Here is a 16,085-nt window from a genome sequence, read left to right on the forward strand (position 1 = left end):
ATGCTTTTCTTGAAACCATTTATCAAGGCTTGTGCTGGCAATTTTCTTTCCATTTCCTTTCTTCAGTGGTGGTCTGTGGGCAACAATGACACATTCGGTTTGTCTCCCTATCTTCCTCCTCCTGCAGGTGGAAGCAGGCCACCAGTGGTATCTCCAGGTGATCTACATCATTGGCCCTGACACCATCTCAGGGCCGCGGGTTCAGCGCTCTCTCACTGCCCCTCTGAGGCGCAACCGAAGGGACCTGGTGGACCCCAGTGGCCGGCTGACCCTTGATGATTCCCTCATCTATGACAATGAAGGAGATCAAGTCAAGAATGGTACCAATATGAAGTCCCTGAATCTGGAGATGCAAGAGCCAGTTGTAGCTGCTTCTCTATCCCAAACTGGGGCGTCCATTGGCAGTGCCCTTGCTGCCATCATGCTTCTACTTTTGGTGTTTTTGGTGGCTTGTTTCATCACCAGGAAATGCCAGAAACAGAGGAAGAAGCCACCCACAGAGGACATTTTGGAAGAATACCCTCTGAATACCAAGGTGGATGTGCCCAAGAGGAGCCCAGACAGGGTGGAGAAGAACGTGAACAGACACTACTGCACCGTGCGGAATGTCAACATACTGAGTGAGACCGAGGGGGCTTATGCCTTCAAAGGTGCTAAAGTAAAAAAATTGAATCTGGAAGTCAGAGTTCACAACAATTTACAAGACGGAACAGAAGTTTAATGGAGGAGACCCATGTGTATTTTTTTTCTAAAATCATTTTTATAAAACGGGAGAAAATACTGGTATTTTTATAATCTTGCAGATTAAAAAGGGAAAACTATACTTTGAGTGGCGGAAGGCACACATCACATGCATCAACTCACAACTGAGCTACCTCATTAAACAGAGAACCACTGAGACCCCCAGAGTATTGGAGCAGTTCTTTCTGTGGAGCCCTTTCAGAGTCTCAGCAGCTACGATTGCTCCTTCTGTAAGGCCGATCTTAGAAAGCGAGGGCTTTAGTGCTAGGACGGGGTCAGACTATTAGGTTAGCTGATGGAGTTCAGAGGACTGGGGAAGGTATAGTGGCAGGTCTCAGAGAGAGAGTGGGGTTCAGAGCCTTTGGTTTCCTCCCCCACCTTCAGCCTTCTTCTACTTGGGCTTTTCCTGGGCCTCTGGACCACAGAATTCAAATTGCTGACACCCATATTCCATTCAAAATTCTGCTCATCAGCACAACCTATATATTTGCTCATTGTATCCACTCGACAGCCTGCACTCCATGGCCTCTAACGGTACTTTGCATTTCCAGAGGCCTTTTCACCTGGGGGGTTCGAAGGGCTCTAGACTAGAGCTCTTCTCCGTAACTCACAGGAGAAACCTTGGGCCTCTCCTGGGAACACCCCTTACAGAAGAGGACACCAAAACCTGGGGAAAGGAGGGGCCTGGCAAGCACCTCAGAGCACATTAGTGATGCACTGCACCTTATGCCCAGGGAGACATCCTTGTGCCCGACTGGTTTATGCTGCACTGAGGATGCATCAAGACATCCCTCCCAGATCAAGGATGCAGCAAAACAGTATTGCTGCACCTGGCCTTTTTATTCTACGTTGCCATGGATGCTTAAAAACCACCACACTGCCCGCTGCCCCAGGCTTTGCCCAGTCCAATAATAGATAAGCCTGTGGGCTTTGCTAGCTGTGGGTTTTTTATTTTGCTAGGGTTTCAGGAAAGTAAGTGATTCATTTGAATAAAGCAAATTAGGAGAAAGCCTAGATCAGAGTGAAATCAGAGTTAATAGATGCCTCCTAGTACTCACAGCAGATAAGGTACTACTACTCACAGCAGATAAAGCACTAGTACTCACAGCAGATAAAGTACTAGTGCTCACAGCAGATAAGGTACTAGTACAGCAGATAAAGCACTAGTGCTCAGCAGATAAAGTCACTAATACTCAGCAGATAAGGTACTGGTACTCGCAGCAGATAGGCTATTAGTACTCGGCAGATAAAGCAGTGGTACTCAAAGCAGATAAGGCACTAGTACTCACACAGATAAGGTACTAGTACTCACAGCAGATAAAGTACTAGTACTCACAACAGATAACACATTAGTGCTCACAGCAGATAAAGTACTAGTATTCGGTAGATAAGATACTAGTACTCACAGCAGATAGGGTACTAGTACTCACCACAGATAAAGCACTAGTACTCACAGCAGATAATGTACTACTACTCACAGCAGATAAGGTACTGGTACAGCAGATAAAGGCTCAGTTCCTGGTACAGTATTTCAGGGATTTCTCTTTTGGGGGTTCTTTTCTGGTAGCTCAGGCACTTATTTTACCATATCAGCACATGACAAGCCATAAACACATGGCTTTAAAATGATTTAGTGTTCAAATAGCAGCTTAATGATTTTGTACATAGCACACAGCTTGCTTTTGTTTTTCTTTTTTGTTTCTGCCTTCTTGGCAAAAACATAAGCATGCATGTCATGTCATTTTGAATTGGAAACACAATTCCATTATTCAGGAGTAAAAGACCTGTTCTCTTCCTGATGCATGGCACACCATCACCACTGAGCAAGTAACAGAGCATTCACACTGTGTAACATTTGTATTAGGATGATCCAGGCTCTTTGAGAACATTCCAAACTGGAAACACTTTGGTACGAAAAGCTAGAAAGAATGAACCGTGAAAGGTCTTGGGCATCTCTACCAGGCTCCGAGCTCCTTGAGAAAAGGACCTGCATGAGCATGCCTTTGGTTCCTCCGCAGTGCCTGGCACATAACAAGCACTCCTGAAATATTTATTAAGTAAACAAATGAATGGTGTCATGAGTAAATGACAGAGGAATAAATTTAGGAAGGGGACGTGAGAGAGTATGGTGGCAATAGCACAAGGGCAAGTAGAGAAAAAAACCAGAGCTATCTCTTCTGCTTGGATTATTAAATAATCTTCTCATTGGAACAGAGAAGCACCACTTGACATAGGCGTGAATCTGGTAGTGGCCTCAAGAAGGACTGAACAGAATAGTCATATTAATGTATTAGCAGGAGGTGAGACTGTGCAGATCAGTCTCCAGAGCAGGATGTTTAAAGGAAAGTCTGACCTAGTGTCCTGAGATGAGTGTAAAGTTTTCAGGAGAGGATGAACTGGGGTGAGTGAGCCCATAAAACTCCTGACTGGTCAGGTGCTACTTGAGGCCAGCTTGAGCAATTTGGGGCAGAACTTCTGGATCAGCCTCATGAACATCCGGAATTGGTGGCTCATGGCTGGAAAGCTCATCAGCTGAGCATGGAATCTTCTATAGAACGACCTAGAAGGTTAATGCTAATTCTGCAAGGACAGGAAGCCAACCATTTGTGGAGCAACTTTGGATTTGCCTCATTTATAACTGCTCCTAGTGCCATTAAAGACACACCTTTCCATTTGCTCAAATATTCTTGCACATCCCTTCCGTTACTACTAAATAGGACACATGCATGGGAAGAGAGCAGACAGGTGGCAGAATGAAGCTAGTGTGGGAAGGAATGGAGACTGAGATCTCAGAGTGCTGCTAGCAGCCTCCGTAGATGTGGTCTTGAAGGACAAGGCAGCATTCTGTGAGGACCTTGAGATAGTGAATTATCTGTGTGCAAGGAAAGCCTTTGGAATATTCCTGCCTCTCTTCCTTTCTGCCCTTCCCCCCACTGCATACACTTAGTCAAATGCCAGTACTTCTCTAGAGGATACACACTTATTAAATAGAAAGTGATAAGAGATGTGAAGTTGAGATTTACTCCTTTGATACAGAATTTTTCATTTTGCTTATGTTTTATACTTCATATTAGGGATCAGGTAATTTGGTGACTGATGTGGGATTATACTTCAGTGAAAACTCTCCTTTCAATTTCTCTCACTTGCTCACTAATGCCTTGTGTGTGTTTTACTAACCTTTTATACCATGCCTTTAGATGAGAAGGAACACAAATCCCTCAAGGGTTGCTGTTTGCTAACACATGCTGGCTGTGAAGGTTAAAAGAAAGCAGGGTCTGCACCTTTTTTCTGCCTCACTGCCCTTTTATTCTATCCCAGGCCTCCTGGAGGACCCCTGCAGGTTCCTCTTGTTGGATGGGAAATAGTGTTGGAATGCGTTTGCACAGTCTTATGATATTCAATCTCAGTGTCCTATAGATATGTGTTATTATTGGTTACTACACACCTGCTCAGACTGAGTAAAACATTTGTGGTGCTGTCAACCTGATTTCTTGACTCTCAAATGATTTTTGTATTTCCAATACCAATTTGTGTGTTATGAATTTCTGATTTCTCCAATAGCATATGCCACTATATAAATTTGTATTAATAAATGACAGTCTGGTTGTGGGTTTTTTTGCTATGTTCTTTTTAGATTATTCCTCTCATTAACATAGACATTGCCATTGAGATAGCAAAATCATTCTGAAATTTGAGGCAAAGGTTTTTGGAGAAAACCCTTCTAATTGGGTTGAATCTGAGACCACATATTAACCATGCTAAGAGCAAGATGACGAATAAATTACATATCCCCAGATCACCTTAGCTCTTCTTTTGCAATTAGTTGAAACTCCAGGACAAGGAGGAATAATTAAAATTTTCATGTGCAATACAATACGATGATTATTTACACTATATTGATTATCATCAAACCTTCTTAGGATATTCGATATAGTGTGACAGTGGCTCTGTCTTTTTATGCACACCCAAAGATTTGTTAAGTGTCCAAAACTAAGGAGATGACCAAAGCTCAAAATAAGAGTTGATTGGCTTGTCAAGGAGACAATGGCAGAGTCAGAAGGGAACTGAGCTCGGCATTCTGCAAGCCTGTGCATCTGTCTGCGCTTCCCCTCTGGGGAACTCGTTTATATTAAAAAAACAAAAATACTGCCAACAACAGTGACCAGCGGGGTTCTGTTGGCACCTTTTCATGGCACATTTGCAAACTCAGCAAGACTTGAGACAGTATGTTTTCATAAAATCTGGAGAAAGGACACCACAAGCAAGCCTGGGATTTCCTTATGCTGGCAAGGGCTTAATGTAAACTTCACTTCCTCACAATTTCCTGTGATTGTCCCTTGCGTCACAGCAGGTTCTTAGCCCTGAAGTGCATTTCTCTCTGGCCCATAGAGAAGCTGTATCAGGCACTGATCTATGAATTGTTGGGATTGGCTATGAAAATGCTTCCTGAGACCTGAAATTTTTTAAATTTAGGAGACTTAGGGGTAAGTGACAGTAAGTTCTCATTTAGATTTTGCAATATCTCATAGACTTTGAAAAAACATATGGAGAGCAAGAGAGGGAGACTATACTGACAATATCTTATTAGGTTCAACCCCACAAAATTGCTGATTTTGTAGGTTAAAAATAGTCCAATATCAGTAGTTTTATATGTCTCAACCTAATATTAAGATGTCATGGTGTGTAATAGAGATTCTATCCCCAAATGAGCCTGAGAGATCTCTAACTAGGAGCCCTTTAGAATGGCAGATTGAGAGTAGCTGGTAGCCCAGCTAAAATTCTAGGGGCAATATCAGTAATATATTGGGCATATCTGGCATCAAGAGCAATGACTCCTTTACATTCTCTACCTCATTCAGTCTCATAAACAACCCTATGCAACAGTTATAGATCATTGTCCTGGATAATTTTCTTTGAAAGTTCCATATGAATGCCAGAATTTCAAGTCTTTGCTAGAAGGCCTTCACAAGCACAAATTGGTGTTGCTTAAAAATGGTCCAAAGTTCCTATAACTTGGATTTGATGCTTGTCATGAAAAATTCGGTCGCTTGACCAATACAACAAAATAGACACATGCTGCAACCCTCCCCCAAAAAACTAGCAGAATTTGATCCCTAGGCTCATTTTGGTTTAAGCCCACCAAGTTTTAAAACCAGTAAGTTACAAAAGCTTATTAGAATCCCCGTCTCTGGGAGAATTTCCCTAAATTGTTAAAAAAGCAGTCATCTTTTAAAAAATTGTCTCCCTTAAACATCTTAAGGGATGTTTCCAAAATGAACCAATGCTCAATACTAGTGACTCACAAAAGTCCCCGTGCTGCTCATTCTGTTTGTCTCCACACTGATTCTCTGCCCTGTTTGTGCTCCAGGAAACTGATATCTTTAAGGTTCCCTTGCCCCTGGGCCTCTGGTCCAGACTGGCCAAACGGAAACACTGACGGGAGAGAAGTTGGGGTGTGTCAATCCCTTTCACCTGCTCCACCCTGCCTTGCTGTGCTTCGGGCAGTGCCTGCATCCCTCCCTGGCCACAGGTCCTATTGGACAGTCCCGCTTCCACAGTCCAGTTCTCATAGGCTCTGATAACACCATCCCTCCCTTGCCCATGTGGGCCTAGTGGTAGTAATGATTTCATCCTGTTTCTGGTCCTCGGGGGCTTCATCATCCCTGTGAATTCCTTTAACTTAGCCTGCCCACACTTCTGTAAATAGTCCCTTTTTTAAACTCTTTATTCAAACCCTTTGAGTATGCTGTTTCTCTTCTGCCAGAACTCTTATACAGTCCTTAAATACAGTGCCATTTGGTTATAGTTTTCTAATATAAATCAGAAATAATTAAACACTTGAACTCAAATCACGTCTTAATTTTAAATTTGCCCATTATTATAACCAGTGGCCCGCTGATAAATGTTTCACAACCGGCTTTTGGAGTCGGGAGGCCTGATTTGTAGCATTTGCTGGTTTTCCTGTTGTATATGGTCCTCCATGGCCGAATTCAACCTACCAGCATAATTTTACTGAACACGGGGTTGGGAAGAGATGCACAAGGACACAACTTTATATAATATTTGATATGATAGACACAGATAACCTCAAGAGCATCAATAATAGTAAAATGTAGCAAAATAATTACAAAGTGATTAATTTTGAGTACCTTTGTTTTTAACAAAATTTATTCAATTGTGTTTATTAGTAAAATTTTCAATAACAGCTGTGTTTAACAACCAGCTTGCAAAATTCCTGAAAATTTAGCAGTTGGCTCTTACATACCAAGCCAACTCAGCACAGCAGCGTAAGAGAAACATATTTAACATTCACAACCACTTGGTCAATTAAACCTGCTTTTCTTAGTTCTTCCCTCACATTTTGCCACATAATTAAAATATACCTTGATAACTCTGCTCTAAAATCTTATATTTGACTCTGTAATTGCTCCGTTTAGCAGACAGAAAATACAGGAAAATTAGCTTCTTATATTACTATAAAGTAAGTTTCTGTATTCAGAATGATGAAAATTTCATCCAATATTCTTTTCTAGATTCTTTTTCTGGAAACCTGGTTTCTGGGATCCTAACAGTATCATTTAATATATCCTTCTCAGAAAATTCATCCTTTGGGGGAAAATATTAGTTTTATAATCATGCTATAGCATGGTTCTAGTCTAAATGGTAGTAACTGGGCAGTTGTTACAAGTAGAAACACTAAATTTTATTTTAAAGTTGCCATCCTGAAACCAAAGAGGTTAACCCTAAACAATTAAAATAAATCCTACATAAACACCATCTGTTACTCATTTCCTTCTGGATGTGAATCCAGCCCTCTTACTTCCTAGTTTTGTGGAATACAACCTGTGGAAATCACTGAATTTCTCTAAGCCTGTCTCTGTATTTGCAAAATAGGGGTAATCACACCTAATTTAAGCTGGTTGGTAAGCGTGAAATAAGGCCATGTATGCAGAGTACGTGACTCAATGTCTGGCATAAAAAATAGGTTCTCAATAAATATGCCCCTCCTGTCCCCATGCTAATCCCAGAATTTTCCAGGATGGGATTTAATAGTCTATTGTGGCGATCTCTGAATGGGAATCACAAACTACAATGCAAAATGGAAGGCAGAACACCAGCATATCTTCTCTCTTGGCAGAAAGCCCATCACTTTATTTATTTATTTATTATTGAAGTATAGTTGACACACAATATTATATTAGTTTCAGGTGTACAACATAGTGATTCAACATTTATATCCATTATGAGATGACCACCACAATAAGTCTAGTAACCATCTGTCACCATACAAACTTATTACAATATTATTGACTATATTCCCTATGCTGTACATGACATCCCCGTGTTTATTTTATAACTGGAAGTCTGTACCTCGTCACTTTAGGTCTGCAAATCTGGTGGGCTCCTGCTGCGCTGGCCTTTTAAGCAGTTTTCTCCATTGCAGCTCCTCTTGCATTTAAGGAAGAAGGTCCTCTTAAATCAGTGGTTCTCAGACTCTAGGGAGTGTCAGAATCACATGCAGGGCTTATTAAAACAGTGGGTCTGAGGTAGGGTCTGAGGGAATTTGCATTTCTAGTAGGTTCCCAGGTCCTGGGACCCGGCTTTGAGGACCATTGCTCTGGTCTCTTCAGCTCACACATAGCCGGTGACTTTCCTCTGAGTCCCAGCAGCTCCTGTATTGGTAAAGGGGCATCATGTATTATCCTGTTGAAAGACTAGAAAAAATGCATTCTGACAGCTTAAGTTACTATAAATAAACCAAACCAAAATTACAAACATCTAAATGACAATTCATTACCCCTAATCCTTTTCTTCAGGTTAATATTTTCACTAAAACTTTTCTCAGGATGACAGCAGTGGAAGTAAGGCAACCTTATACCATGTTTGAGAAACATGGGGCACATTAATTTACAAGAAAGGAAGAATTCTTTCAAATAATAGTGCTCCAATCAGTTCAAATTGCTCTGCCTCCTTCCCTGACTGTCCCAATCTTCTCAGAGTCCCTCTTCTCCTAAAGCTACAATGTTTCAAGTCCTTTCCCCATTACTTAGCATTGTATACAAAAATTATAGAGCATCATGAATTACCGACTTTAGTTTCACATGAGTTTGTCTTACTCCAATTAGATTGTAAATTCATTGATATCTGAACTACATCTCATTATTTCTTTTTAATCTTCCATAGCGTTTAGCACAGTGCCTTATAGGTAGTGTGTAGTCAATAATTACCAATGAATTATGATTGAAGTAAATCCACATCTCTGCTTTGATCAAAAAATAACTGAGGGCCAGCCCTGGTGGCCTAGTGGTTAAGTTTGGCATGCTCTGTTTTGGTGACCTGGGTTCAGTTCCCGGGTGCAGACCTACACCACTAGTCAGTGGCCATGCTATGAAAGCAGCTGACATACAAAATAGAGGAAGATTGGCCACAGATGTTACCTCAGGGTGAATCTTCCTCAGCAAAAAAACCCAAAAAGTAATTGAGAAAAGCAAGGTACAAAACTGTAAATAATGTTCTGTCTTTTGTGTAAGAAAGGGAAGACATAAGAATGTGTATTTGTTTTCCTTGATTTTGCTTAAAGAAACAATAGAGGGGTATATGAGAAACTAAAGAAAGAAAGAGTTTATTGGCAGGGGGCAGCAGAGTGTGGAAGGGAAAGGTGGATATGGAGGAGGTAAGAGCAAGACTTTCTGATGTACATCTTTTCAGAATTTTTTTTTTAACTATGTGACCATTTTAAGAAAGGTTTATTAACTGACAAAGTTAAACTACCTCCTTTTTCCTTTTAGTTTTTCTTAGCAATGACCATGATATTTATTCAGTTAATGTTTGGTTCTGATAGGATGATCTAATTGCATTGCTTGGAGGACAGCAGCAGGCAACACCATTGTAGGTCATGTCCAGACAAGTGTTGAATTCGTTCCCTATTGTTGCTATAACAGATTACCACAAATTTAGTGGCTTAAAAAAGACAGAAATTTATTATCTTATGGTTCTGGAGGTCAGAAGTCCAAAATGGGTCTCATTAGGCTAAAATCAAGGTCTTAGCATGCTCTGTTCCATCTAGAGGCTCCAGGGGAGGATCCATTTTCTTGCCTTTTCCAGTTTCTAGAGGCCACCTACATTCCTTGGATTGTCACCCCTTTATCTTCAAAGCCAGCAACCACCAGCTGAGCCTTTCTCACTGTGCCATCTCACTGCTCAGACTCTGCTTCCTTCTACCCCATTTAAAGACCCTTGTCATTACATTTGGCCCACCCAGATAATCCAGGATAATCTCTTTATATTAAAATGCACTGGGCCGGCCCCGTGGCTTAGCGGTTAAGTGTGCGCGCTCCGCTGCTGGCGGCCCGGGTTCGGATCCCAGGTGCACACCGACGCTCCGCTTCTCCGGCCATGCTGAGGCCGCGTCCCACATACAGCAACTAGAAGGATGTGCAACTATGACATACAACTATCTACTGGGGCTTTGGGGGGAAAATAAATAAATAAAATCTTAAAAATAAATAAATAAATAAGATAAAATACAATGCACTGATTAGCAACCTTAATTCCATCTGCAACCATAATTCTCCATAACATAACATATTCACAGTTTCCGAGGATTAGGTTGGACATCTTTGGGGACCGTTATTCTGCCTACCCTATATGCCCATCATAATTTGGTACACAGTTTTGAACCACAGAAGTCAGAATACCCAACCACCTGCCCCTCCCTGAAGCTGCACAGAAACCAGCAATTGCAGATGGTCTGTTTTGTTGAATAATTTACTTCCAGAAATGGAAGAGATCCACTCAGTGCAGGTACCCATTTAGTCTATATTTCTTTCTCGTCTACTGAGCTGACAGGGTACATGAATAATGCCAGTTTCTGTTGTTAGAGAATGTGACTATAACTATGGAGCTTTTGAACTTGAAAGAGGGATGGCTTCACCTAGGGCACTGGCTAGTCCTTTCTCCTCCTCCTTATTCCTGAGAGGGTCCCTTGGGTCAACCTCTTGGCTTGATGTGTAAATTTATAAACAGCACATTGTAGTGATTAAAATAAGCTTTGGAGCCAGGTTGCCTGGGTTTGAATCTCAACTACATGATTTACGGGCTATGTGACCTTGGGCCAGGGTCTTATTCTGTACAGTTTATGTAACTCCTAAAAAATAATATATAGGGCCAGCCCTGTGGCTTGGCGGTTGGGTGCGCGGCTCCACTGCTGGCGGCCCGGGGGTTCGGATCCCGGGCGCGCACGGACGCACCGCTTCTCCGGCCATGCTGAGGCCGTGTCCCACATACAGCAACTAGAAGCACGTGCAACTGTGACATACAACTATCTACTGGGGCTTTGGGAGGAAAAAAAGGAGGAGGATTGGCAATAGATGTTAGAGCAGAGCTCGTCTTCCTCAGCAAAAAAAAGAGGAGGATTAGCATGGATGTTAGCTCAGGGCTGATCTTCCTCACGAAAAAAAATAAAAAATAATATATAGTAGGACCTACCTTATCCTGTTGGGGTGAGAATTAAATAAGATGATGTTTGCAAAGTATTTAGAACAGTGTTGGGCATATAGCGGGTATTTAAAAAAAAGTTAGCTAATATTATTGATTATTTTGTGGTTCCAAACACCAAAATAATATTTGATGGTTTATTGAGTTTTTTTTCCTAGGAAACTCTTATTTCCTTGCGTAACAGTCTCCTGGGATCCTGAGACCTTCAATGTTTCTACCTGTCTCCAGGCCTGAATGTTGAATGTAGGGGTTTCTCTAGTTGTCCTTTTTCCATTTGACAAAGATTGGCCACGTTGCTAGCTCATAACTCTTCCCCAACACCTCTCTGCATACTGCTGAGGTGGGTTAGGTTATTGTTCAGAACTATCATCTCCCCTCCCCACCCCCAGTGGGCAGAGTATACTTCTCCCTCCTCGGCCTTTGGGCTCAGTCACATTACCTGCTTTGGCCAATAGGATGTTAGCAGCCAGGATGCAAGCAGTGGCTTGAGAGGTGCTCGTGCAGTTGAGTGTGTCTTCCTGTATTCTGACATCACCGGGAGAAGAGCTTCCTCCAGGGAGTTATTGCCCCTGTAGCCTGGGCCCCAGGATGGACATATGGAGCAGAGCCACCTCAGCCATCCTGCAAATCTGAGAGAGTAAATGACTTGTTTTAAGGCCCTGAGTTTTGGGGTAGTTTGTTATTTAACATTATGGTGGCAATAGCTAACTGATACATTTCCATCCTCTTAAAACTGTTCACAATATAGCCCCATTTAAAAACTCATCTGTGAAGGCAATTGTACTGAATGGGAGAAGACTTTTGCAAATCATGCATCTGATAAAGGGTTAATATATAAAATATATAAATAACTTACATAATTTAATATCAAAAGAACAAATAACCCGATTAAAAAATGGGCAGAGGACTTGAATAAATATTTTTCCAAAAAAGACATACAGATGGCCAAAAGGTACATGAAGAGATGCTCAACATCACTAATCATAGGGAAAAGCAAATCAAAACCACAATGAGATATCACCTCATACCTGTCAGAGTGGCTATTATCAAAAGGACAAAGAAATAACAAGTGTTGGAGAGGATGTGGAGAAAAGGGAACCCTCGTGCACTATTGGTGGAAATATAAATTGGTGCAGCCACTATGGAAAACAGTATGGAGGTTCCTCAGAAAATTAAAAATAGAACTACTATATGATCCAGCAATTCCACTTATGGGTATTTATCTGAAGAAAATGAAAACACTAATTCAAAGATATATATGCCCCTCTGTGTTCATTGCAGCACCATTTACAATAGTCAAGATATGGAAGCAACCTAAGTGTCCATCAATAGATAAATGATAAAGAAGATGTAGTGTGTATATATACACACACAATGGAATACTACTCAGCCATAAAAAAGAATGAAATCTTGCCGTTTGGAGCAACACAGAGGGACCTAGACAGTATTAAGCTAAATAAAATAAGTCAGACAGAGAAAGACAAATACTTGATAATTTCACTTATACATGGAATCTAAAAAAAAAAAAAATGAACAAACAAAACAGAACAGAAACAGACTCATAGATATAAGAAACAAACTGGTGGTTACCAGATGGGGGAGGGTTTGGGGGATGGTTGAAATAGGTGAAAGGGATTAAGAGGTACAAACTTCCAACTATAAGTAAGTCACAGGGACGTAATGTACAGCATAGGGAATACAGTCAATAAGATTGTAATAACTTTGTATGGTGACAGATGATAAATAGACTTATTATGGTGATCATTTCATAATGTATATAAATGTTGAATCACTATGATGTACACCTGAAACTAATAGGATATTGTATGTCAATTATACTTCAATAAAAAAATAAAATAATAACTAATCTTTGAAGTAACCTAATCTGCAAGCCTTCTCCTAGTAACCAATCACTCCCTATGCCAAACATTCAACTGTTTTCTCCCTGTTCTTTCCTTATTTTATTTTCAAATGGTAATTTCATCAACACACACCTGTGAACAAGAAGCTATGTACAATAATGTTCATTGCAGCATTATTCATAGTAGAAAAATATTGAAACAATGTAATGCTCATCAGCAGAAGAATGATGAGTAAACCATGATAGAGCCATAAAATGGAATATTATAAGGCAGTTAAAATGAATGAATGGGAATAGCTAGAGTTGAACAGAAAGATCCAGTGGCAGAATATACATTATGATACCATTTACTTAAAGTTTAAAAACTTGCTAAATAGTATTATATAATATTTATGGCTACATCAATATTTTGAAACAAATATAACAGCTTGCACAAGAATAATAACATTGAATTTATTGTTGGGTTATTTCTGGACAGAGAGGGAAGGAAACAGATCAGAAAGAGCACGAAAGGAACATCGATTGTATCAGTATATATTTTAAAATATCTTGAAAATGTTCTAAATAAATAGAGTATAATATTTAAGATTTGGTCAAGCTGGATGGTGAGAACAGAGGAAGTCAATATTATTTTAATATTATCATTTATTCTTGTTGGTATCTTTAAAATTTTTTACAATTAAAAATTTTTTAATTGCAATGTTTTCAAGGAGAGACAGTGGGAGTTGTTGTAAGCTGCTTGCTATGCTCTGAATGTTTGTGTCCCCTCAAAATTCGCATATTGAAATCCTAACCTCCAAAGTGATGGTATTAGAAGGTAGGGCCTTTGGGAGGTGATTAGGTCATGAGGGCAGAGCCCTCATAAATGGGATTAGCACCCTTATGAAAGAGGCCCCAGAGAGCTCTCTTGCCCCTTGTATGTGAGGACACAGCGAAAAGACAACTGTCTATGAACCAGGAAGAGGACTCTCACCAGACATGCAATCTGCTGGCGCCTCGATCTTGGACTGCCAGCCTCCAGGACTGTGAGAAATAAATGTTTGTTTTTTATAGCCACTCTGTCTACGGTATGCTGTGACAGCAGCCGGAGCGGACTAGAATACTGCTCTTCCTGACGTTTCTGTGTCGGTCGGTTGGTCTCTAATTTAGCCTCTTGAACAAATCCTGGAATTTGCTCTACCCTTGAGCTGCACTTTTGGGAAAGACGCCTGTTCCATCCTGACCCGCATCCTTCGCTTTTGCCTGCAGGCCTTGGTTGCGGAGTCCTGCACTTTTGGCTGCATCTGCTGAACCCACTAAGGTGAAAGGGCAAGACCAAGGACTGAAATCTGACCTGGAACAGGCTATAACTGCCACAGTTCCCCCAATTCCACTTCTAATTAGTCTCACTTTTGAACTCCAAATGGCAGAGACTCTACAGAGTCCCCCTACAGGATTTTAACTTCTCTCTTCTAATTCTTGTTTTTTAATGGAAACTGCAGAGCTGTCTTTTCAGAAGATGGATCATATCACCATGTCAGTCTCCCTCAAACACTTTCATTAATTCCCAACTAGCTGCTAAATCATGCCCCAATACCTGAAGCATGTCCCTCGAGACTCAGCCCTGCCCAGAGGTGAGGTACGTAAGGGCTGAGGCCAGTGCTGACCGAGTCCCAGTTATGACACTTTTTGCTCATGTGGCCTCGGGTAAATCACGTAACCTCTCTAAGCTTCAGTTTCCTGTGCTGCAAATTCTGATAATAATAGGACCTTCTAGAGTTGCCTCCAAGATAAAAGAGGTGATGTAACCAAGCACTTGGTTCAATGCCTGATACTCAACAAATGGTAGTTTTTATTATTTTTTACTACATCGTTAAACAAACAATTTTTCATAATTCCCTCACTACAAGTTTTTGTTGTTAGTGCCCTGGAGTCGCTTCCAACATCTAGCCACCATCTATACTGCAGAGGGAACCTTGCCCCGTCTTTTTGCCCCATCCTCTCCCCTCCTGGGGCTACTGCTATTCATAGAGTTTTCATGGCCAATTTTTTCCAAGTGGGTGGTCAGGTCCTTCTTCCTAGTCTGTCTTAGTCTGGAAGCTTCGCTGAACCCTGTCCACCGTGGGTGACCCTGCTGGTATTTGAAATCCCAGTGGCATAGCTTTCAGTGTCACAGCAACACCCAGCCACCACAGTATGACAACCGACAGACAGTGGTGTGGTTCCCTGACCAGGAAAGGAACCCAGCCTCAGTGTGAAAGCCCTGAATCTTAACCACTAGCACACCAGGGCAAGTAGGGCTTTAATTCTTAGCCTCCTTTGTTCGTTTTGTTGATCCAAATGCCTAGAATGCCCTTCCACCTTATTATCTCTTGGAGTCTTTGGTTCTAACCCTCAGACTAGAGAGCCAATAAGCTTAGGAGAGGGACTTCAAAACTACCTGGGTTCAAAAATCTACTTCTGCCATTTTCTCCCCGTGTGACTTTGCTAAAGTTACCTAATCTCTCTGTGTCTCGGTTTCCTCATTTATAGAATTGGGAATAATAATAGTATCTACCTTATAGGGTTGTAGCAAGATTTAAATTAGCGTATCTCTGTAAAGAATTTAGAACAGGGCCAGGCACAAAGTAAATGCCAGATGAACGCTATGGACTGTTCTTCGTGCTCGGTGTGTGCCATCTGCACCAGGCCGGGAGCTTCTTGGGAGTGGGGACTGTATAATCTCTGAAGCCACAGTGCCTAGAACAAAACAAGCACGGCAATAAATCTGAAGAATTTAACGTAAGTGAAGGAGAAATGAAAAGAGAGAAAATAAGTTTCTATGAGGATGATGGGAGACGAGGCTGGGAAAGTTTCGAGACCCGGGAGGGAGGAGAGCCGGGGGCGCGGGCGTGCAGCACTGGAGCCCAGCGGCCAAGGGGCGCGGCTTCCCTTTCCCCGGCCTCCGGCTGCGATCAGGTGGCGTCAGGAGGCCGGAGGAGGCGCAGGAGGAAGGGGCGCGGTCGCC

At 41.5% G+C, this 16,085-nt stretch overlaps 1 protein-coding gene across 7 annotated transcripts in view; it reads left to right on the forward strand.

Moving 5' to 3' along the window:
- FRAS1 (Fraser extracellular matrix complex subunit 1) overlaps positions 1–4,346 on the forward strand; it is a 420,704-nt gene extending 416,358 nt beyond the window's left edge. For all 7 annotated transcript variants that reach the window (XM_058547329.1, XM_058547330.1, XM_058547331.1 and 4 more), the window contains one exon: positions 128–4,346. In XM_058547329.1, coding sequence (XP_058403312.1) covers positions 128–721 — 594 coding nt within the window. In that variant the 3' untranslated portion in view covers positions 722–4,346. The remainder of the gene's footprint in view (positions 1–127) is intronic.
- Positions 4,347–16,085: the final 11,739 nt, after the last annotated feature.

Source organism: Diceros bicornis, chromosome 8 (genome assembly GCF_020826845.1).
Source record: "Diceros bicornis minor isolate mBicDic1 chromosome 8, mDicBic1.mat.cur, whole genome shotgun sequence".
In the NCBI taxonomy this organism is placed as follows: Eukaryota; Metazoa; Chordata; class Mammalia; order Perissodactyla; family Rhinocerotidae; genus Diceros; species Diceros bicornis.